We start from the raw sequence: 23,159 nt of genomic DNA, 5'->3' as shown, positions 1-23,159 counted from the left end.
GGACCGGCGGCTCTGTGCCCCGCAAAGGGCAGCAGGACGGCTCCGCATCCCAGGGAAAATCCCTTTCCGTTCGTGCATCTGCTCTGCCAGCACCGAGCAAGCGAGCTGCCCAAAACCCACAGCCCTGCTGCCTCTGCTTGCTTTGGGGCTAGAACCAGGTTCTGGCCCTAATTCGGCATTTGCATCCCTCACACTCGATTATAATCTCTTCTCCCACGTTCCCAATAGTCCTGATCTTGTCCGGATTCTGAGAATCTAAATCATTAATTAGGAGATGATCAAAAGCCCGGCAATGACCCTTCCTTCCTGGCTGAGGGGACCAGCTGGGGCTCGTTTCTCTTTATGGCTCGAGATGGGAGGTGGAGATAAATTGAGATCAAGGAAAGCCTTTCTCTGTCAGGTCCTAAAAACCTTTAACAGTGCAGCAGGTTAGTGGCTACACCTCTGCCTGTGTCCTGTTTCCTTGCACTGGCAGAGGTGGGGAATTTGCTTTTGTACAAATTTTTGCATTTGTACTTTTTCCAGGTGATTTTCCAGGTTTTGTAACTCCCGGGCTTTGAGATCCTCCCGATAAATTTTTAATTTCCTTGAAATAAGCAGTAATAGCTGGGGGAGGAAGTTGGCAAGGGGAAGAGTTTATTCTCCCCAAGAAGACTGTAGGCTGTAACTTCAAATCCTTAATATCTGTAAAGTTCTCTTACAGCTGCAGTGCTCTTGTCTCCTTTTGAATTTGACTAGGTGATTCCCATCCTTCCCTGCTGTGTAGCAAAAATAATTGCTTTTGTTTTAAGATACCACTTTTTAAAGTCTTAAATGGCGGGGGAAAGAAGCTTGGAAAATATGCAGAACAGGACTGCCTGGCTCAGGCTTGGGCGAGCCGGTGGGAGAAGCAGCCTGGCTTTCTTTGAGCATTCTTCCCCGCCATACAGACACCTCTACAGGGCCATCCCCCTGCCCCCTTCACTTGCGGGAGGTGGAGGGCTTATCAGTTCGCAATGATGGTTGCGATCTGCAATGCAGACGCACAAAATCTCCGCATGCCCCGCGGCGGGCTCCGGGGCCATTCTTTCTGTTTGGGTGGGGACCTGGGAGGAGAAAGAGTGTGAAATGAGGGGGTGGGGGTGTCTGCCCGGCTCTGTCCAACTCGCTCCGCTCAGGCCTGCTGCCCCGAGGGGCCAGCAGGGACCTGCCTCCCCCGCCGCAGCAGGGAGGGCTGTGCTCATCCCACCGCGGCACCTACGAGCCAAGCTGGCAAGCGGAGCCCGGTGCCCCAGCCCTCCCCCAGTCCCTGAATACCCTCGAAGTCCCTTCCCCCCTAGTCAACCAACTTTTAACATGACAATGGCCATGACAATACCCTCCAGCCTAGGCCAGCCTGGGGAGGACTTAAATGGGGTGTCCGTCCACAGGCTGCTGCTCGTCTCGACAGTTGCATCGCCTCATGCTCGGGGCTGGGGTACCCGGCCCGGCCATGAGCGCCCACCTGGCCACGCTGCCCTACGCGCCCTACCCCGGCGCGTCCAGGTATGGGGACTACTACTGGCTGCCGGCCGGCAGCACGGACAGCGCGCCCGCCCAGGAGGCTGCGGGGCTGGACGCGCTCCCCCTGCCCGCGGCCAAGACGCCCAGTTCATCAGGTACGTGTCCAGGGGGCTGAGCCATCGGGCTGTCCGGTGCCGGGAAGGGGCCGTGCGCCCGGGGCTGGGGTGCTGGGGTGCTGCCGTGCGCCCGGGGCTGGGATGCTGCCGTGCGCCCGGGGCTGGGGTGCTGCGGGCGGCCCCGGTGTCGGCGGGGAGGGGCGGCGGGCGCTGCTGCCCGCGGTGCCAGCGTGGCCGCTCTGCCCAGCGGGACGGGCTGAAGGGGCGAACAGACGCTGTTCCGCCGCCACGAAGCGGCCTGTGCCCACCTCCCCACGGCTGCGGGTCCCCAGGGCACCCGCGATCTTAAATTCTCCTACAAATCTGGACTTTAAAGGGGGTTTTTTTGTGGTTTTTTTTGTTTTGCTTTGTTTGGTTTTTTTGGGTTTTTTTCCCCTCATTCTGCTTCTGTTCCCTCCCCAGTTGACTCTCCAGCTTCCTCCAGCTCTGGGACGTTCACGCAGTACCACACCCCCGACTCCGCCACTAGCCCCACGGCCGCAGGGTCCCCGTCTCCCCACTCCTCCGCGCAGAAGGTCAAGGCGCAAGGCAAGGGCGGCGTGAAGAGCAAGAGCCGCACAGCCTTCTCGCAGGACCAGCTGAGAGCCCTACACCAGCGCTTCCAGAACCAGAAGTACCTCAGCCCCCAGCAGATCCGGGAGCTGGCTGCCGCCCTTGACCTCACCTACAAGCAGGTGAACATCTTGCTCTGAGCAGCACCTGAGTTGGGGGTCTCTTTTTGTGTTTTTCTTGGACTCCAGAGAGAAATTTCTTTCGTTATCTTGTAAGTGCTACTACTGCTTTCGTGCGAGAGCAGAGGGTGCGAAAATTTATGACTCAGTTTTTTTGCGTTTGGTTCCAGCACTATCCACCCACTCCATGCAGGTGTTCGAAAGGGCCTGCAGAGCAGCAAAGCAGGGCTATGCAGAGTCTGGTTACTTTCTGTATGGACATGTGTTGTCTCTGAATGCAGAAAGGTATCTGCCCCGCTGTGCAAGTGGCCTTTCCTAGTCGGAGTGGCACCGTGGTCCCTCCCTAGAGAGACGGTCCTTGCTGCAGCAGCTGCTTGTGTCTGACTAAAGGAACGACTCACTTCTGGAGTCCTGAGCCCTGACCTTGGCACAGCAGTGAGATAGTGCTTCACAACCTGATTTCTGCAGTTCCTTGGCCAGTGTTTTAGGTAGGGTTTTCGTGGTCGGGAAAGATCCCGGGGTGATCTGAGGAGTAGGAATGTTAGTTTTCATGCCTCAGCGCTGTGATTTTATAGCCGCCTGCATCAGCTGCACCTTGCTAGGTGCTGAAATAATTTACAGTATTAGAAGTCGGTCAGAAACTGGATTGTAGCGGAAATAAGGATGTTTAGTAAGCTCTTAAAGTTTAATTTCTAATTTCTTATGTCCTTTCTGCATCACTTCTAGGTGAAAACGTGGTTTCAGAATCAACGGATGAAATTTAAGCGTTGCCAAAGGGAGAGCCAGTGGGTGGATAAAGGGATGTACCTACCGCAGGTGAGCATCACCAGCAGTCACGGCTCCTCCAGACTGCGGGGAGAAATGTATCATGTCCAACCTGCTAATTCAGACAATGCACAGTAATACAATATTACCAAGCCACCTATGTTCCTCCTAATAGGCCTTACAATGGCATCTTTTTTAAGCGGGTTTTTCCCCCAGCCGGGTCTCCTGGACACGTTGAGCTGGAGATTACTAACCAGTCATCTCTGCTATTACTGGCCTATTGGGAGCACAATGGGCATGAAAAAGGCGCTATTGTTCGGCTTGGAGGAGGGGCTGGGGGAGAAAAGAGGACCCATCGCAAAGAATGGGCCTTTGGGGTGGTTCTGCACTGCTAAACGATCTTCTTTGTCTCCTAGAATGCGGCTCATCAGGCTGCCTACCTGGACATGGCACCCACGTTCCACCAGGTCTTCCCTGTCGGCGCCACCAGGAGCTTCCAGGCTGTGCACAACGTGCACCAGGCTTACAGCAGTGGACAGTCTTATGGGAATGGGCAAAATCTGTACTCATTCGTGTCTGTGGAGGATGTGGAGAATGTGGGGCTCTTTGGAAAAGGTGGGACGAGCTGCAATACCCAGCAAACCGTGGGTTTATTAAGCCAGCAAATGAACTTTTATCACAGCTGCTTTGACAATGTAGATTATGTCAGCGTGAAGGTAGAAGACTCCTCCAACTTCCAAAACACCTCTGACAGTGTCACACCGTATTCAAGCTCTCCTATACAGAATCAATGCCAGTTACCTTGGCATCCCATGGGAAACCAGAATGGGTATGAGTCTCAGGTTTGAGTATTTTTTTTTTTTCTCCCATCTCTTGTGTTTACCCATGGGATTTCCAGGGTTTTGACTCAGGAATACATGTTCTTTTCGTTTTTCTTGCCCTTCCTCCACTACTGCTGTTTTAATAACTGGAGGGGCTCAGCACTCTGCTGTCTGAGGCTAGTTTCCCGTTTCAGTGTGCCTCTCTGCTCATAGCTAACCCTGGGCAAAGATGCTTTGGGTATTGACAAGATTCAACCTCATTCATTGAGGCCAGTGTGCAATGTTGCAGCTATGAGCAGCAGAGGTTGTTAGGGTCTGTTTGTTCAACTCTCACCTTCTTTGCTGTCTCTTTAGCAGTTGATCTCTGAGCCTTGCTCTGTGTGTCTTGCAGCAGAGCTTCCACTGCAAAGGAGGTGAATATTTGTTGTTGCAGAATAATTTTTCGTAAAGTTCCATGTTCATGTTGTATTTTATTGTTTTTCTGCTTAATGTTCAATATTATTAATGTTAATGTTCTTACAAAGTTAATTGAATTGCAAATAAATTCTTTATTTTAATGTTGTGATGTCAGCAGCTTCCATTTGAGCAGCCAGCTACACAGGTTAGATCTGCAGTACTGAGGAATGGGAGGGGGAAAAAAACCCTACTGTGTTTCTCCTGGGGTGGGATCCAGCAATTTTTTAAAAGGAGCAAGTCACAGAAGTCCATCAGCCTGTTTTTAACGTGCAGGTGTGTAGCCTAGTGGAAGGAAGGTGAGGGGAGGCTCGAGGGCTAGGCAACTGCAGGACAAGCTGCTGGCTTGAAGTGATGTGCAGCCCTCTAACGTGCTTATATTAGCCCTTGAACAGCAATGATTAAAAAAAAAAAAAAAGTATTAAAGGAGGATGGAGCAAAAGAAGGTGTCCTAGAGATTGTGTGGCCGCCTGCTGGTGCTTCAGAAAGTCGCAACTGGAGGTCTGGAATCCTGCATAATTCAATATGCAGCTCTGTTTGGGTTCTTGTGCTGTGACCCCAAATGGCAACAGAAGTCTTCGAGTAAGTAACTACATCTCCTGCCTCCAGCACTGATACAAAACCAGAACCAAGTTGCTATTTCATCATACTCCAAACTAACAGAAATTGTCTTTGGGTTTAATCTCAGGTTCTTTAAAGTACACTGCACCACTGAAGCCCTTCATCTGAAAAGGGTTCATTCAAGGGTACTCCCACAGAGCACAATTAGCCAAACTAGCAGCTGACTGCTCAGGCTCAAACTGCTACAGGTTCTCTGCTGAACAGAACCTGCTTGTCTGTTCCTGAGGTAAGGTACAATAGGTACCTGAAGGACAGAGAAGTGGAGGCTTGAGCCTGTGTAGAGAAGGACATAAAAATAAGTCACATGTGTGGGTTGCCAATTTTAAAACAGCAGAAAAAGGTAAATCTGACCCAGAAAAGGGGGAAAGGCCAAGTTTATGTGTTTTGTGTTACAGAACAAGAGATCCTTTCCCATCCACATGGGAGATTAATGTCCCAAGAGCAGTGTGTATGAATTCTGGGTAATTTTCTAGCAATAGTACTAATTTAACAATTGCTTTGAAAAAATTGAAAAAAGCTGAACCATATAAATCACCTATACAAGTCGTATATACTATGCCTTGTCTTTCAGCTTTAAAACTATAAGTTTATGTTTTTGGGGTTCTTTTAACATGCAATCTTCAAAGAAGTAAGATATACAGATCTTTGCAGAGCATTTGCAGAGGATGCCTGCTGCTGTTTACCTGTGCTGCTTGGTATGTTTTGTTTCCATGTGTCTGCTGCAAGGGCAGCCAGAACTCTGCTAGCAGATGTCCTTCTGCAGAAACAGATATTGTTGCTAAAACTGCCCTGGGGCTGAGAATGATTTCTTGTGTTGTGGTTTCTTATTCCATGTACTTGCGGGGGGAGTGTTCTGTGGAAATTGAGTGTTCCCTCGTGGCTGTTATTCCCCTGGTTGCTCAGCCCAGGTTGTGTGCAGGTTTGGCAAGCACATGTAGCTGGAGGGAACATGTGGAGCAGCTGTTATGCAAGTTTTGGAGGTGGGGGCTGGAAAGGATTTCTAGTTGCTCGGGAAGTGTTTCTAGGGCCTGTGGAATTAAAAAACAGGACTCTACCTTTCCACAGAGCTGGTGATCTCACTCTCTCATCTGTTGCCTTCATATGCCTGAATCACACCACCATGTGAAACAACTGCACAGGTAATTGGGCACTACTACCAAAACTGGTGGAGATGCAGTTGCCTCCAGCCTCATATTTGCAGAAATGTTGGTATCAGTTCCTTAGAGGAAGAAAGTGCATGCCAGCAAAAGCTCTTTCTGCTAGGATGCATTACACTTCTATTAGGACTGCTGCTTCTTTTGACTGTGCTGTGTAACAGTGAGTTCTGCACACTGAAAACATGATTTGCCTTGCCAGCAAATCTTTTTAGGATCAAGATGATTTTGAGCTCTTTGTGTGTGTTACAGCTTGTGGGAATACATTCCACATTTACAATATCTGCAGTGGCAAAATAGCTGCAGATGTAGTTCCAGTGATGCAGAGAATCCCACCAAAGCCGAAGAAATTTGGGTTTGTACAGATTATGCAGACTGGGATTTTATTCTGTGATTTACTATTCAGCAGTCCCACAGGGCCAATGCCCAGCAGGTACAGTGGTGCAAGCAACCTCATTCCTTGCTCTCTGTGTTAATGTGGCCTGCAGGGGTTTTACAAGCTACATGTTTCTTCTGAGTGAACCATGAGCAAGTGCTCACAGCCCCAGTTGTCTCTCTAGTGCAGATAAAAGTAATGGTCTTTTCTTTAACAGGCTCTTCCCTACAGGCATATGTAAACACATTCATTTATCTAACTACACCGCATGACTCGAAGGCTGAGCTAACAGGGTTTTGGAGATTTTCAGTAAAGCACACATCTCTTGCCTGGCTTGTCATCAGAGGGCAGCAGCATATTGGCTGGTACTGAATAGTCATGAGGCATGAATGACTAAATCATTACATTTGGACATTAAAATAAAAGGAAAAAAATAAACTTTAAAACAAAATCCAAGAAATCACCATTCCAAGTCTTTTCTTACCTGTGAGGGCCATGGTGTCCAAAGCTTTGAAGAGTATCTTCAAAAGTTCATATCTTGCCATCTCTTTCATAACGAGGCTAGAATTGCTTTCTCATACTTGACAGAAGTCCATCTGCTGTCTAGCAGCTGTAGAGCGTCCAAAACCATTAAATTTTTTACAAATTACAACACTGGTACTTCTGCTTTGGGTGAGCCAAATTGCTTGGATACTAGACAAAGACCAGAAAAGAATCCATGTTCCCAGTGTCCCTCTGGCTGGCTGGGACTGAGGGACTCCCTCTAACAGAAGCTGCATTCCTGCTGTTTTTACACAGGATGTTGGGCATGCAGCTCCTGATACAGTAGACATCAATGATCTCCCTGTAACCTGCCTACTTGGCTTTTGGACTCCATAACCACCTGTGGCCATAAGGTCTGTCTTTGAATGATGGCCTCTGAAAAATTGTGTCTCTGAGGAAACAGCAATACTTGGTCTGGTTAGCACTACTTTGCTGAAGGTCAGTAGCAAAGAGATCACAGCTCTTGCTCTTACAGATAGCAGCTTTCTGCAAGCTAGTCCCAGAGCCTCCTGCTTATTCTAAAGCATCTCTGAAGAAGCACAGGGCATGATATGTGGCTCTTTTTCCAAAGAATTATTAGTGAGGACCAGCTGTAAACTCAACATTTTTTGCCTAGAGCAGCCTTTGATGGGTTGGCATGGAAAGCTTTTAGGCTGTATTCAGGTCATTAAACGGAACTGTTGGCTTGAGAAGAACTGAAAAATATCTTCATTCTGGTGTGAGAGCCCTGATAATTGCTGCTATTATAGTCCACCCTCCGATGTTAGCCAGCACCTTTTGTTCCCCACCCCTCTGAGGGTTTCAAGAACAGTCTTGCCCATCCTTAGCCACTTGCTGGTTGTAAGAGGAGAGGGTGGGGGCTGTGCAAAGATTCTATGACTCACTATGGAAAAGGCATTATCTTTCCCCAAATCATGCCGGCCAGGCGTTGTGATTCAAAGCCAGGCAGCAAATAAGCACAGTGCAGCTACTCAACTTGATCACTCCCCACCACTGAGATGGGGGAGAGAATCAGACTTTAAGTGAGAAAACAATTGGTAAAGCAAAAGCCAGCCGAACACACAAACAAAGCCAAACAAGGAATTCATTCCTCCTTCCCATACGTAGGCAGGCCACCTGCAGGACAACAGAGCCCCATCCTGTGTAATGATTCCTTAGGAAGACAAATGCCATCACTCTAGATGTCCCCCTCTTCCTCCTCCCAGCTTTCTACATTGACCCCAATGCCATACGGTATGGAATATCCATTTGGTCAGTTGGGGTCAGCCGTCCCAGCTGTGTCTCCTCCTAACTCCTTGAGCACCTCCAGCCTTCTTGCTGTCAGGGAGATAAGGAGAAGCAGAAAAGGCCTTGACACTGTGCAAGACCTGCTCAGCAATAATGAAAACATCTCTGTTATCAACTCTGTTCTCAGCACAAATCCAAAACACAGCCCCATCCTAGATACTGTGAAGAAAATTAACACAGCCAAAGCCAGCACACCATACAGCACACCTACAAAACCTACAAAAGAGTGTCTGCATGAGGGAGTGGAAGAGGGAACAAACAGCTGTGAGGCACAGGGACATAAATCAGCTTTGCCAATAGACCATGCCTCTCATTACCTCAGTCACAGAAATCACTGCCTTAATTTTATGCTTTTTTTTTTTTTAACCATGGCAGCTACTTCATTGCCTTAAGATAAATTTGTAGTCATCATCAAAGAGTGATAAAAAAGAGTGACAGAAAATCTGTGACGCAGGGAACTGGACGCCTGTTATTACACATACTTTGCTACACACATCTGGTTTTAGGTACTTAGACACCTACATAGTTAAGTTTAGAAATTACAGTCCCCATATTCAATACTGCTAGACAGGGAAAATTCTTAAGGTGGATGATAGTTACTCACCTGTTTCTTTGACTCAAGATATCTGGTATTGCCAAGAGCCATGAAGCCGATCCACTAATAATACAGAAAAATTTCTATTCATAGTTTCAGCATGAAATAACAATGGCATACAGTTGCTATGGCTATTTTGTTCCATCTGGTTTTTATATTGCAATGCTCTATTGCAGTGGGAAAAAAAGATATACATAAAATACATAATGCGTCTTAAAAAATACTCTTTTTTATTTGACAATACACACTGTTAGGTTTTCTGAAGGGGAGGCACAGAAAGATACAGACTAGAAGGAAGGGCTTATAAGATCATCTTACCAGTCTTTCTGCAAGCTACTTGTCACATGTCCTTCATTAGACACTTCATCACTTCACCTCAAGGCTGATATACACAAGTGATGGTTTACACTTCAGATGGATAACGGGCACGTGACAATAACTTCCCCAACTTCAGTTAAAGGTACGTGACAAGCACCTCTCCATACAGCCCCTGGATTCATGTGTTATGCACACACAACTGTATACATAGACATGAGATCCCCAAAGGACTCTATGCTTTCCCCTTAGACAAGTTGTAAGATCCATAATTAAGAAGATGCAGGGCATAACCTGGGTAGCCATATCTTGGGCTTTGCTATAAGGGAGCTTGTTGTCTGTGCCAATCAAGGAAGGAATATGTGTGTGCTCATATACGGGCACAGAAATGAAGGGCTCTGTGTCTGGACAAATGGGTCTCTGCATGGCTGCGTGTCTGCAGGCACACATCTGGATGCCAAAACAGGTTCTAGCTACAAGGTATCCCTGAGGTGGACAGCACACTAATAACAAAGGGAGAGATGTGAAGATTTTATTTCTGGCTGACCAAGTACCTCACATCCACAGTGCTTAGGAATGATAAAGATGATGGCTGGCAGTGGTTGGGAAAGGAGCCCCCATAGTGGCTGAGTGGTGAAAATTACAGCCATCACCTGTCTTTGAGCCTGGATATTCCATACTGCCAGGGTAGCTGTGGTAAAAGTCTACTTTGTGCTGGGCAATGAAGCCCACTGTCTGCTGGACGCTGCAGGTCCCCCCGCCTTTGCCAAAGACTCCTCCATCCTCGCTGGTCACGATTGTGTAGGCGTTCTGCCCTGCTCCATAGTGCTGACAGGGGGCAGGCATGGTTTGGATGTTGCCAGCTGTGGTGATGGGGTAGCCCTGGTGGAATTTGGGGTGCACATCCAGGTAAGTACCGGTCTGGAAGCCACTCTGAAAGGCAAAGGCAGAGAGTCTCAAGACATAACTCCTCCACTTTTGTCCACAGGCCTGACACATACTGGGGCTCTGTCCCTTCACATTTCATATTGTCTATTGACCAGCAGCAATGGCATGGAGGGCAAGAAGAACCATGTCCATTCCCATAGCTTCGGGGTGGATACACAATCATATATATATTCTCATATATACGTAAAAGGAAAACAGCTTTTCCCTGGAAACATTTCTGTGGCACAGCCAGCCCACTGCTGTGCTACTACCAGCACATGGGAGTGGTGCCAACTCCATGTCTCTGTGCTGAGCAAACCAGGAGGCCGGGTACGCTCACACTCGTATGCTTAAGCTGCCCCCATGGAGGAAACAGGGGATTGATGTGCCCAGACAGAAGAGCCGTGATGAGCCATGTGCTGTGCTCTTACTTGTGTGAGGCACTGAGCCCGTTCACTCCACAGGCTGTGCTTCTGGCACCTTTTCAGCTTCATCCTCCGGTTCTGGAACCAAGTCTTCACCTGGGTGGGGAAGAGAAACAGGAGAAAAATGTCAGCAAAGGAGAGGGAAAAATAAATGTTACCGAATTCACAAGCAGGAAGAACCAGAGGGAGAGTGACCAGATGGCAGAGATACATGGGCAGCAGCAGATAAAAGCGTTTAAGAACTCCCAGGGGGTGTTGCCAAGGGGAGAGGTCTGTCTAGCAGCCTCAGCAGGTGGCTAGTGCAACTGTGTGATGGGGGAGGGGGTGGCTCGGTGTCAAGAGACAGTGATAGTTGAGACAAACCGACTCATTCCAATCATGAAGGTGGATGACTGGTGTAAATAATATCCACCAACACCTCTACAAGCCCCCTTCACAACAGGCAAACTTCTAAGACACTGTTTCTGCATATTTGTGAACAGAGAAGGAATAGACTTGATCCTTGTACCCAGCAGTTCCCAAATGCAAAGCTCCTTGCAGGGGCGAATTCCAGGGCCATTTCCCCCCCGGGCTGTGTCTGTGCTGTGAAAGCAGCCTTTGCAGGGATGTGGATTCAAGGGAAGAGCAGACTGTCCCACCTGCCTTGTTCTTGACAGAACCAGTTCAGTGTGTGCCTTATGTGTGAACTTAAAATGCACATATAACTTTTTTAGTCCCAGGGCATACAGGCCATCATGCCCAGCTCCGAGATCCAAATTTCAGGCAGATTTTGGACTTGTAATAGTGAGCTCTTGTGCCCCATTGCCCAGCTCCCCCTGATTTAGGAAGGCATCATTGGAGGCAGCATCATTTCACCACAGGCAACATACCTGGAGATCAGCAAAGACCCCAAAGGGCAGTGATGTGTGAACCTAGCACCCACGGGGAGGAGGGAGCACGTGTAAGGCAGTCAGTGCTGAGTGTGGAGCATTATTAGATACTGGACAAGATAAGACCTGGGACACACTAGCAAGAGCTTTCAGCATGTAGCAGCTCCATGATTCAGAGAACAAATGCGTGCCAGGGTTTCTGTGAAGTTCACAGCGCATGGAAAAATCTGTGAAGTGCTGTCAGGCCCAGGGTAGAGACAGTTTGTGGTGAACAACATATTCATCACTGGGTTTGCAATTCTACTACAGGTGTTAGCAAGAGAACCTTGAACTGACCCCCAACTCGGGAGGCCCAAATGAGGTGCCACTGACCCCTCTATCTGCAAAAGTGCTTGTGATGTCTGGGCATGAATAAGCAGGGGAGCAACTATTAGCTGGCACTTTTGCCTCAGTCGCTGCTGGGGACTCATCCTTCCATCCTGGCACTTCCTTAAGTGACCACTCAGCCACTGTGAGATCAACACACTGTGGGTCAAAGTCTCTGTTCACCTGCTTGTAGGTGAGTCCCAGGGCCACAGCCAGCTCCCGGATCTGCTGGGGGCTGAGGTACTTCTGGCTCTGGAAGCGCTGGTGCAGGGTTTGCAGCTGCTCCTTGGAGAAAGCTGTACGGCTCTTGGTCTTCCTCATCCCCTCCACGCCATATTCTCTGCCCTTCTGACACTTAGCTGTAGGCTGTGGGGACGAGGGTGACGAATGTGGACTGGTGGCTGAATCTGGTGTGAATTGGCTGAAATTCCCAGAACTGGATGAAGCTGGGGATACTTCTATAAATAAAAAGGCAATGAGAAAAGGTGTAAGAGACAAAATGTTTAGCTGCAAGGGTATAAGCATGCTCCCTGCCTGCTGTAGAGCTCCTTGCCTATGAGACAGGAACCTCTTTTGAAGCAAAGGCTTGTGTGACCCTCCTTTCTTCATGGATCTGTGAGCACAGACAAGCACATTGAGAGCAAGCAGCCTCCAAAATCAGTTCTCTCTGATGCTCGTGGCTCCCTTTTGCCAGGCAGAAAAGTCAGGGCAGGGAGTGGTGCAAGAGTGTGGAGCACATTGGTTCAGAGTGAGCTCTCCTCCTCCAGAAGGCCTCAGTAATATTTCAGTCTGATTGTGGTGTAAAAATGCCTTGCCGTGACTGCAAGCATAGCTCTGGGTAGCTGGCTGGGCTCCCCAAAACTGGCTGCCCAGCAATACCAAGGCACTCAGTAGAGACAAAGCAACCTCTGACCGTGATGTATGGTGGGGCAGAGTAGCCAGTGCTCAGTGAGGAAGCAGGTAGAGAGCATCAAGCATTGGATATTGGCTCAGTCCTCTTGGCCTTTTTCTCCCACCACAGAGAGTGGAGACACTGTAGGTCAAAGGACCCGTTTGTCTGAGAGGGGCTTTTGGTGAGAGAAGAATGAAGGAGAGAAATTTCACATGGGAGAGGGAGAGGAAAGGTGGATATGTGAAACAGGTGAAAGGAGGCAGCAATCCTGTTCCTGAAAGGGAAATGGGAGACAAAATTCAAGAGCGCAGAGGAAGGCATTCAAGCCCCTTCTCATTTCTTCTGGTACATGTCTTAAGGGGTCTCTTGATGACAAAGTTGAGATAAAGACCTAAAGGAAAAGCCTCCTGAACAATCTGGGCTCCTAGTGAAGACAAAACCTGCCAAGATGCAAAGTCATTCAGGCTGCAGGGATAAGAAAATCCCCAGATTACTGAGGTCTGAGAGAGGCTAAGACCTTCTCAGGCCAACCTGACTGCAGTCAGTCCTCTTTCCCCTAACTACAATGATGAATCTGCCCATCCCTCCCTCCTCCAGCTACTCCTCTGCATCCTCCTGCACCCCCTCTTCTTCTACTAGAGGTGCAGTGAATGGGGCAGTGCCATTTCAGTACAAAGCTTCTGACTACTGAGCCCAACCAATGTCTCCCAACCTCCTTACCAATCATCCTGAGAGCTGTGACACTGAGACACCCTCCTCAATCTCCAGAACATGTGTCCAGAGCAAAGTACTGATGTCCTCCAGAGGAATGGGTTTCCCATCCATCCTACAAAACCTTTCCTTCTTCTGTCCTAAGCTGAGAGTCCACTAACCAATCACTCTCACACTGGGAAGCAGCACATCCCAAGGATTGCAAAGGGATTCTGTCTACATGCAGGAAGAGGCTGTCAGCAGAAGAGGTGCAAAGGCCTGTGGTGTTATGTGTATGGGGCTAGAATGCAGAGCCCTGAGGAAGCTGAACATCAGTGACCTGGCTGCATGGGAAGCTAAAACTTCATGTGGTATCACAGGATGCTTGGCTCCTGCAGGCTGTGCAGTAAAAACCTTCCGGGAAGGAAATGAGTATGCTGGGAACATGGGCCTGGAAAACAGGAAAGTCTCCTGTTAGACAGGAGCCACAGCAAGACACTGAAGAACTAAAGATCCCCCAGGCTGCTGTTTGACCTGTCATCCAAAGCCCCATGAAATGTATCATGTGCAGCTCGAGCTCAGGACAAAAGTGCTCCCTCTCCCATGAGAAGAGAGTAAAGGAGAGTGGAAGCAAGAAACATGAACAACAATGCAACAGACATGGTGAACATGAAAACCTGTGACAGACCCACTCCCACAAGCCCTTGACATCTGTAGGCCTTGACTTCCACAACTGGGCTGTCTAAGAGAGGTATGAGGGGAGAGTGCTTGAAGATGGGGTTAAAGTCTATATACCAAACACAACAAGGGCACAAAGGAGTCCATCTGCCCTGCCTTTGTGGGGCAGGCAGAATACAGGGAGCCTGAGCCTTTCTCCAAATTACATGTCACGTAGCCACATGCCAAGTAACCATTATCACTCTGCCTGAGCCTGTGGCTTTCCATAGCAACTGACAGCTTCAAAGTGGCACCCCAAAACCTGGCTCTCCTCCCACCCATTCACCTTGCTAGAGTGTTGCCCTGCTGACCATAATGTGAGGCTGGGGGAAACCTGCTCTTACCAGCTCTTCTATTGCCACTCACTGGAGTGGGGGAGGAATGGCAGGCACAGAAAATGTCACTGTGGTGAGGCCCGGGACTTTTTGGTTAAAATGGGGAAGGCAATGCAACAAGAGCACAGAAAGAAGAGGAAAATAGAGGAAAATGGCAAAATTAAAGAAGCAGTAGTAACAATGCCAGATTTGAAGGAGCAGATCTCCCAGCAGCCAGTGATTCAGAGCAGGCCTTGGCTCATGATTAACAAGCACATAAAAGCTGCAAGAAGTTTATAAGGGATATCACAAGAAGTATCTCCAGGATCTGTTTCTCTCAATGGCACATATGACAGCATTAAACTAAAAGGAGGTCCAGATATTCCTGCACCAAGAACTTCCATAAGAGCAAGCTGCCCTTCAGCTTGGAGCACAGACCTGACAGTGCCTGGACTCTCGCAGGCTCTTTTGAGGCTCAGGAAGCCGGCTGGCAGTCACCTCAGAAAAGCAGCATGGAAAAGTGGTGTGAGTGGCCAAGGTCACCTCCCCTCCTTGCCTACCACACCGCAGTCTGCCTAGCTCCCACGCAAGGAAACCAAGGCAGGGGAAGAAGAAAACCCGCTCGAAGGCATCTGAGCCCGGCCTGGGAGCAGAGGTACCCCGGGATCAGCCCCAGGATTTAGCCCTTACCTGCTGTGTGCCTCCTCGCCGCCGCCTCCGGACACGGCCCGGCCGCCGCGCCGGCCGCGGGCCCGGCCGCTGTGGGCGCTGGCCTTGGCTCGCCCCAGTGCAGCTCCAGGTAGCCCAGGGCAGCCCCGCCGGGGCACGCCTGGTACATGGGGAGCAGCGGGACGGGCGGGTCCCCCCTCCCGGCAGATGTCACCCGCACCCGGGGCAGCTCTCAGCGCCGAGCTGAGCGGGCCGCGGGGCGCAGACAGCCCTTTATAGCCGGCCATTCCCGGCCCGGGACCGCGGCCTTCGCCGGGCCCGCTCCTCCGGGCTCTTTGTCATGGTAAAGAGGCTGATCGGTGGGGTGGGGACAGAGCAGGGGGCAGGGAAAGGAGCCCGTGCATCAGGGCTGAAATATGTCCCCTCTGAATTCCTCCCATTCTGCAGGTTCCTCGGTCACACCTGAGCAGGGTCTGACCCTGAGGCCAGGACAGCTCCTGCTGATCGCTCCTTTGGGCTCTGCTGAGCTTGTCCCGGCTCAAAACCCCGGGAGCGCAGATGTCCTGTACAGTTCAGTGCCCTGGGAGAACACATCCCGGCCAGCCTCCACCGCGGGGGTGGACAAGGTAAATCTGGAGGTGAACCTGGTGCTGAGCTGCTCCGAACCGTGCCGGCCAAACCCACACCCTGCCCTGCGGTAACGGGGAGGGTTCCGAGACCTTTATTTGTGGCTTGTGTCACATTGACACCCCGCCAAGACCCACAGACACCCCCCGCTGACCTGGCAGCACTTCCATACTCCTGGTGCAGATGTCCGAGATGGAGGAGGCAGGGGGAGGAGTAAGAATTAGATCTGCAGACTAGAACATTTTTTTTTTTTTTAATTTAATTTAATTTTAACTGAGAAGGAATTTCCTTCATACAGGCCTTGGAGGGAGCCAGCTGAAAACAGGCTTGGCCCATCTTCAACAAGCCTGTGCCACAGCAAACTCAGGAACACAGGGCCAGACACATCCAACACCAGATCTCAATTTGCAGAGCAGGCTCAGGAATCTCAGCTGGCTGGAGACCAGGGGGACAACCAGCAGAGACGTTTTCACTGTGGAGCTAGGAAAAGATCTAGTGTATGTAAGGTGCACAGTTCACAGATTTGCTTGCCCATGGCCTTTCAAAGGCATATCCTTCTTTTATTTGTGTAGCCTTGGCTGTGGCCTTTGCCAGGCTGCTGCAGGTGGGTTGGAATAAAGGAGATGAAGAGTTTCCTTTAAGACAGGGTTAGTTGATGTTTCCTGACATATGGCCTACCCAAGGGGGACAGGCACCTGCCGAGCTGTTCATTAAATAACCAAAGATAAGTGACTGAACTACAGAATTCAGCTCTGGGCCTGCAGATTTAGCTTGTTTCAGTCCCCTCTCATCATCAGGTTTTGCTCTACCTGTATTTAGGAAAATCTTATTAGTTTAATCTCCAAAAAGACATTGTGAGTCTCTCACTCATGTTCATTTCTTAATAGAGATAGAAGTCCTAGAGTTAATTAAAATAATTCTTGCTGGAACCAGCCCTGCATTGTCACCAGGACACATGCATGCCTCCTATCAGAAGCTTAGAGCTGAAGGTGCTGATCCACAGAAATGTAAAATGATTTCAAATGAACAGTCCTTTCACCCATCTGTACCTCAGTACTTTACAAATGCCTGTTGCTCCTTTCATCCCAAGCCTGTGCTCATCCCACACATCCCAGTACCTGCCAGAAGGACAGAGAGGAGCACCTGCTTGCTGTGAGCACTCAAGAATTAGCAGGGAGAAGATACAAACAGTTGGGGGAAAGCAACAGAAATAGGAAGTAGAATTTAGATCAGTGTAAAAGGACATAGAACACCACTTCTACCAGGACTTGTGCTGTGCTGCTCTGTGCCCCATGGCAGGTCACTAGTCCTGGCTTACCTGTCTGTAGAGACACTTTCCCATGAGGTACAGACTGGAGGGAGCTAAGGACCTGACTTGACTCTGAGTTTAATGGTTTCTGTTTGCATGAAACACTTTTTTACTTCACAAACTGCAGGGATCGACAGACATATCCCTGCACAAGAGCAGCAGGTTTTTATGTTAAATTTACTTGAAAAACTTAAAGTAAAAAAAAAGGGCTTTTGAGCACAGGTGCCTCAATAGAAACCCAAGAACATCCTGAATATGTCAATTATGCCACAACAGCCTCTACAATTTGCTTTGGCTCATGTCTTCCTTCTGAATCATTCTACATTTCAGGCCTGCAGTGTCACAAGAGCTGTCCCTCACATTAGCACCAGTTACATGAGTTGTAGAGAGCTTGGGACCCCACTGGGCAGCTCCAGTACCACCAGTCAAGGAGAATATTATGCTCTCCTTCTTACTCATGCCTGGCCTGTTACCATTATACTGCTGTTCAAATCTTCATGCCCTTAGGTGCAGTTAGGGTATGAAACCAAGGTTGCAGACCTGGAAGGTATCAGCATCTCTTTTAGGACTGTTGAACCTGAAGACCTAGCAGAAAACACGATGTGGGTGCTGGTGTGGGTGGCAGTGGGTCTCTGTGTAGCTGTTGGGAGTTTCACTGGCTGAGCACTTCACACTTGATCTCATTGGTTTCAGCTGCCTCTGAAGGTGTCTGGGATCTTTCCTACAAAGTGCCCAGAGGCCATAATAAACCAGCATAGTCACTTGCACTACAAAGTCCCTCTGGGCTGCAGCTGGGGAGGAGGGTGGTGTCACTCCTGGGAGCAGAGCCATCCCCCCGGCTGGACCAGCAAGTGGGGCAGCACGGAGGGAGTCACCTCCCTGGGGGCAGGAGGGGGGACAGAGAGGCAGGGGAGCTGAGGGGGCCTCAGGGCCTCACTCCCTGTGGTTTCAGAGCAGCAGCATCTCTGAGGAGCAGCTTATGTCCCCCACATGTGACACAGATGTGGCTTGGCATCAAACCAAGGCTGATTGGTTTGGTACAGTTTTGTTCCAGACTGGGCCCAAATACTCACTGTTATCTGACAATGCTGAATATGGTTTTGGTTAATTATTCAAAGATTGTTAATACAGTTGTTTTAAAAAGAAGGCTTTGATAGTATTGTTTTATAATATTTCTCCCTTTTTTTAAAGCCTCAAACAAATGCCCTGCTTTGTTTAAACATTTGTAGGGTTGTTGTTGATTCTAATGGCTTAATCAAAAGATACTGTAAGAGCAGAAAACTAGAAAAATAATGCAATGTGAAGGATAAGAAGCCAAGTAGCTAAAACATTTCCACACTGCAACATTACCACTCTGTTCCCCTTTTAATCATTTTGTTCAGCATGTTAGTTCTTTAATTTTAACTTGAACTTGAATTTGCCTCTCTTAAAGCACCATACTTTTCTCAGAAGACTTTTCTTTTGGTGACTTACAATTTTCTACATTTTTTCTTTGCTCTCTGTCAGACTATGCTGTAATCTAGTTAGATCCATGTGCTCGCCTGTTGTCACAATGACCTTGTTCTCTTTATAAATATTGTTAATGAATCTGTGCCAAAAAAAGTGTTTTCTTCCCTGCTATTGCTGAACTGAGAATAGGCAGGGGAAAGAAGAATTTATTGAAAAAAATCATAAATGCGCTGCTATTTTGTGGAGTTTTAGGTGGGTCATACTGGGCTGAAAAATTCTGAAAGGGGTAAAATAACTTCCCATTGAGGGAATACAGCCAAACTTCATTTAGGGGATCATAAAAAGAAAAGAAAAAAAAAAAAAAAAGGAAAAGGATGCCTTTTCTCTTTTTCCACTGTTCTCAGCCTAAGGCTGGTCAGAACTGGCACTTTGCTGTACATAGCAGGCATCCAGAGTCACAAAAAAAGTAAGTTAAGACCCCTCAGGACAGAAAGCTGTAAGGGGATCTATGGTAACACCTACCTAAAAAGACCTAGGGAGGGTCTAGAAAGCTTGCAAATCTTAAATAACATTCGTAAGTGTTTCCTAGCTGCCTTCATTCTTCCTTCTGTAAATGTAATTTAGGACACAACTTCACATGTTAAGTGCTTTTGGATCATGAAGGAAGGGAATAGAGGGCCCCCTTCTCTTAAATTACTCAGAGTAATAAAAGTCCAACTTATTTTACTGTGCAAAATTTTTCAGTAACATCAGTGAAAGGTAAAAATTAAAATCTGTGCCACACCCATACATATATGTATGCATATACATTTAAATCCTCTTCCTCTCTCCCCTCCTCTTTCTTCTTTTATTTTTTTTTTTCTTTTTATCTGTGTAGAGAAAACAATTGTAAGGATTGAGAGATGAATGGGCTTAGTTTCCAGAAAAGCAGTTTAGCACAAGCTGTTGCTCATTATTGTGAGATGGATTTCTCTGCTCATACATCCTTCCTGGAGTCCTTCACACAGTCAGGCCCTCAAAGAGAAGTATAATTTGACACTTAAGCCAAGGGGAAGTTGAAACTGGAAAAAATGATCTGTCAGTGTTGCCAGCACTCCCACAGTCTCTTGGGTCTCACTTGTAGGATTTTATTTCCCATTTTGCAAAAAAAAAGGTGTGATCAGTGTAGGCGAAGAGAAGGCCTGGACAGTATTACCACATCTACCACTTTTAGTCTCATTCCAGCATCTCTTGGAATGTAGTAGATGTGTCCTCTGCTCTCACACATCCTTCACAAAGCCCAGTCTAGCTTCTGTCTCGTCTTCAGGTTTAAAAGGCACCTGTGGTTACTAGTCAAAGCAATCTCTCTGGCTGTATGGGTACAAGTTATAGCAAATAAGCTAATTCTTGTCCAGCCTGATGCTGCTGTGTGTTTCCCACTTCCCAAAGTGTCTGTCCATGCCAGGCATGTGCCACCAACTGAAAGATGTGAGAGTCCAGCATCAGAAACAAAAGGTGGAGTTTTCTTCCTATTCAATACGAGTTTTCACTTTGAAGAAATAAGTTTGCATGTAAAACTACAGCAAGGCTACACTCCAGATCCACCATGTCTAAGTCTCCTGCAATAATGGATCTTAACTGCTGTTAATGCCATCTGTGGTGTATTTTCTCCCAGAAAGGAGGGGAGGGTTTTTCTAATGCTTACTTCTTCTTTAGTACTTGAACTGTTTCCCTTTCTCTTTAACAAAAGCTGTGAGGATTTTTTATGGTGGTTATTGCCACAGCACCAAGCCGTCTGAAGTCTTGAAATCTCAAATCACGTTTAACTATTTTGTGTCACACATAGAATTTTAATCTGAATGTGCATATGGAGAAAACAGTCTCCCACCACTGGAAAACTCATCTGGTCCTACAGAGATGAGGTTCTTGCATGATACTCTCCAAACTTGCTCCTAGGCAAATTTTCCAAAGAATTCCCACTTAAGCCGGATTTAGAAAACTGCAGGTCCCAATGGCTCCTCTGCCAGTTCAGTTTTCAATACCTGGTAGTACATCCCACTTACCCAGCACTTTGATATTAGGTTTTGACCATGACATTTGAATTGGACTAGGCACAAGAAATGTTTTTCATGTTCCTTCCATGGTTTTCACTCATCTTGCTCCATGACCAGTGGATCAGTGCACAGTCTCATAAGGGAATGGTGAAAGGGTCTTCAATATCTTGTGAGGGTGTTGCAGACAAGTAGAGGGTGAGCTGGTAGGGAAAGCTATCCATGGAACAAGGCATAAAGAAACTGTTGGGGCACCTCTGCAAGGGTGTAAGTTACAGAGAGAGCAGGTGGTGGATTTTGGCAGGGGGGAAGAAAGTTGGACATTTCTCAGTTGCATTAAATGCAGACAAAGGCTGCCTTAAGGGGGTTATAGGCCCTGGAATATCCAACCTTGAAGACTCTTCGACATATCTAAAGCTGGAAGAAGAATGTAGTGTTCCCCTTTTCCAGTCACCAGTTCTGGTATCTGGGATTCCACCAGCCCAAATGTGCCAGGAATTAAGTCTCTCCAGGCAGAGATAACATAGCAGAGCCCTGATCAAGGGACTGATATCAAAGGAGCAAATCTTTCAGCCCCGGGGATGAATCATCAGAGCAGTTTATTCTTACCTTTTCTCCTCCTTTCATGTATCAGGTTCAATTGCAGCAAGGGCAGCACAAAAGGCTTCGTCATTCTTGGTGCTGAAAAGGCAGGGAAAACACAACCAGGAGGAGTGGAATTCACAGGTGATACAAGGCTGGGAGGGTGTTGGGAATACCACAGAGAACAAAGAAGTGATGCAAAAGGAACCTATCTTGCTTGGGCAGGGAGGAAGAAGAAAAGATGGGGGCTGGTCATGCACCTGAGGAAAAAGGATCCCAAAGGCTAAGTATTCAAAGGGAGATGTCTAGAAAGTTCAGCATGGAAGAAAATAAAAAAAAGAAGGTAGGCAAAAAAAATGCACATTTACAGCTGAAGTATACCAGATTCAAACAACAGCAATTTTATTTTGAAAACATTCAAGCATTTGACAAAAATCCTTATAATCTTATTTTCTTGAATGGGCTGGCTGAGGCTGCATGCAGGTTCAGGAAAGGGCCTGTAATTGTACAGCACTGGCCACTCCTTGGCTAAGCAGAAGCAGCTTGTCATTGCAGAAAACCTGTGCTTAAAATTAAAGGGCCCTGCTAATACTGCCAGAGTTATGGTGAGACTACACAAAGGAGGTCACATTCTGTTTTGTATGCCCTCCAAAATGTGGGAATGAGGAGGAAAGAGAAGCACCTGGGAAGAGCAGCAGGCACAGCAGTGTTATAAACCAGCTTCTCTCTGCCAAGCAAGTATCAAACCAGAACTGCAGCATCTCAGCCTCTGCTTCTCAGCAATCTGTGGATCTAATCTCTGTTTACACATAGGGGGAGATCTGTCTTGTCTGAAGGCATTCCCACTGCCTGTTCCACTCAAGTTGTCCTGCCTCCCACAAAGCAGGTGAGGACAGGTGGAAAGGGCTGAACTGGAAGGCAGAATTCTGGGAACTCTGATGAAAGTAGATGAGGTTGTGTGTCACTTCAGCTCCACCAGTTATTCACTATCATCTCACCTGAACAGAGATGAGCTGGAGGGCCAAGCTAGTCTGGTCCTCAGCCTCATCAGTGTTGGTTATGTCAGCTGGCTTTCCTGGGATATCAGTCACATGATTTCTGGAGCTTAATAAACTATGTTACTATGTTGTCAATGGGTCTGCTTCCCTCATGAAGCCAAATTAGCTCTCCAGGGAAAACAGGAGCAAGACCATTGACAAAGCAGAAAGATAAATTTCCTCTGAAGCCTGTATCTCAGGGGCACACCAGGAGCCACGGAATTGCTGCTGAGCTGCAGTCTGGCTTGGGCTGTGGTTTGCTGTTTGGGGATTTGGGTGGGAGGGAAGGAATTGCATGTTTTATGGGGTGGTGGCATGGCCCTCATATTTCAGAGTGCCCTGTGCTTTGGTATGTCATGATTTACCCCTGTGAGTTGTCAGCTGCCCTAAAAGATGTTTACTTATAAGTGCATTGCAGATGAATCTAAGTTTTGTGAGAATTGTGGGTGTGGGAGTGAATGTCAGCCATATATATATATATATATATATATATATATGTATATATATGTGCGCACACACATGGCCTCTTTGCAACCAGGGAAACATGCTCCCAGCATGTTGCCACATAACCAGGCACGTTTCCATGCCCAGGAACAGGGTAGCATGGAGTCAGCACACTCCAGTGAGGCTGCACTCCATAGCTTGTGTTTCCCCCAGGGCACTGTGCTGGAGAGGCAGGAATGAGGCACCTCAGGAGCAAGGAAGAAATTCATGGCCCAGAGGTAATCAGCTTGTGGGGATGTAATGTAAAACTCATGGAGAAGACAACGCGAATTGGGGGGTGTGGGGGGTGTGGGGGGTGTTGTCGGCCTGTGAAAGCATAAGCATGAAGAAAAGCAGGAATTTTTTTTTTTTTTAATAAGATTGTGGTATTCTTCTGGGAAAGTACCACATAGTAGAAGGAAGGACCAAGTGTGTTTAGGAGCACAAGAAAATTTTTGAAGTACAAGAGTATATGCAAGGACCCAGAGATGGCTGGGTAATGTGAGCCCATCTT

The 23,159-nt window shown here is 47.9% G+C and overlaps 2 protein-coding genes across 2 annotated transcripts; one reads left to right on the top strand and one right to left on the bottom strand.

The window, feature by feature from the left end:
* The first annotated feature begins 1,471 nt into the window (after positions 1–1,471).
* LOC130256617 (homeobox protein NANOG-like) lies at positions 1,472–4,188 on the top strand. Its single transcript, XM_056498382.1, has 4 exons — positions 1,472–1,637; positions 2,061–2,332; positions 3,056–3,145; positions 3,511–4,188. Exons 1-4 carry the CDS (start codon positions 1,472–1,474, stop codon positions 3,940–3,942), a joined length of 960 nt encoding a protein of 319 aa, XP_056354357.1. The 3' UTR covers positions 3,943–4,188.
* A 4,964-nt stretch (positions 4,189–9,152) lies between these two features.
* On the bottom strand, positions 9,153–15,471 carry LOC130259176 (homeobox protein NANOG-like). Its single transcript, XM_056503208.1, has 4 exons — positions 15,150–15,471; positions 12,030–12,304; positions 10,618–10,707; positions 9,153–10,192 (listed from the first exon to the last, which is right to left on the bottom strand). Exons 1-4 carry the CDS (start codon positions 15,295–15,297, stop codon positions 9,830–9,832), a joined length of 876 nt encoding a protein of 291 aa, XP_056359183.1. The 5' UTR covers positions 15,298–15,471; the 3' UTR covers positions 9,153–9,829.
* Positions 15,472–23,159: the final 7,688 nt, after the last annotated feature.

This window comes from Oenanthe melanoleuca, chromosome 1 (assembly GCF_029582105.1).
Source record: "Oenanthe melanoleuca isolate GR-GAL-2019-014 chromosome 1, OMel1.0, whole genome shotgun sequence".
Classification (NCBI taxonomy): Eukaryota; Metazoa; Chordata; class Aves; order Passeriformes; family Muscicapidae; genus Oenanthe; species Oenanthe melanoleuca.
Note: the sequence above shows the minus strand (reverse complement) of the source record. Positions and strands in the feature narration are given on the sequence as shown.

Excerpts from the sequence above, each read along its gene's own strand:
- LOC130259176 (XM_056503208.1), bottom strand. The coding sequence starts at position 15,297 with ATGTACCAGGCGTGCCCCGGCGGGGCTGCCCTGGGCTACCTGGAGCTG. Across the intron at positions 12,305-15,149 it reads GGCGAGGAGGCACACAGCAG|AAGTATCCCCAGCTTCATCC; the intron begins GTAAGGGCTAAA and ends TTTTATTTATAG. Across the intron at positions 10,193-10,617 it reads GGGCTCAGTGCCTCACACAA|AGTGGCTTCCAGACCGGTAC; the intron begins GTAAGAGCACAG and ends TTTGCCTTTCAG.
- LOC130256617 (XM_056498382.1), top strand. The coding sequence starts at position 1,472 with ATGAGCGCCCACCTGGCCACGCTGCCCTACGCGCCCTACCCCGGCGCG. Across the intron at positions 1,638-2,060 it reads CAAGACGCCCAGTTCATCAG|TTGACTCTCCAGCTTCCTCC; the intron begins GTACGTGTCCAG and ends TTCCCTCCCCAG. Across the intron at positions 2,333-3,055 it reads TTGACCTCACCTACAAGCAG|GTGAAAACGTGGTTTCAGAA; the intron begins GTGAACATCTTG and ends CATCACTTCTAG.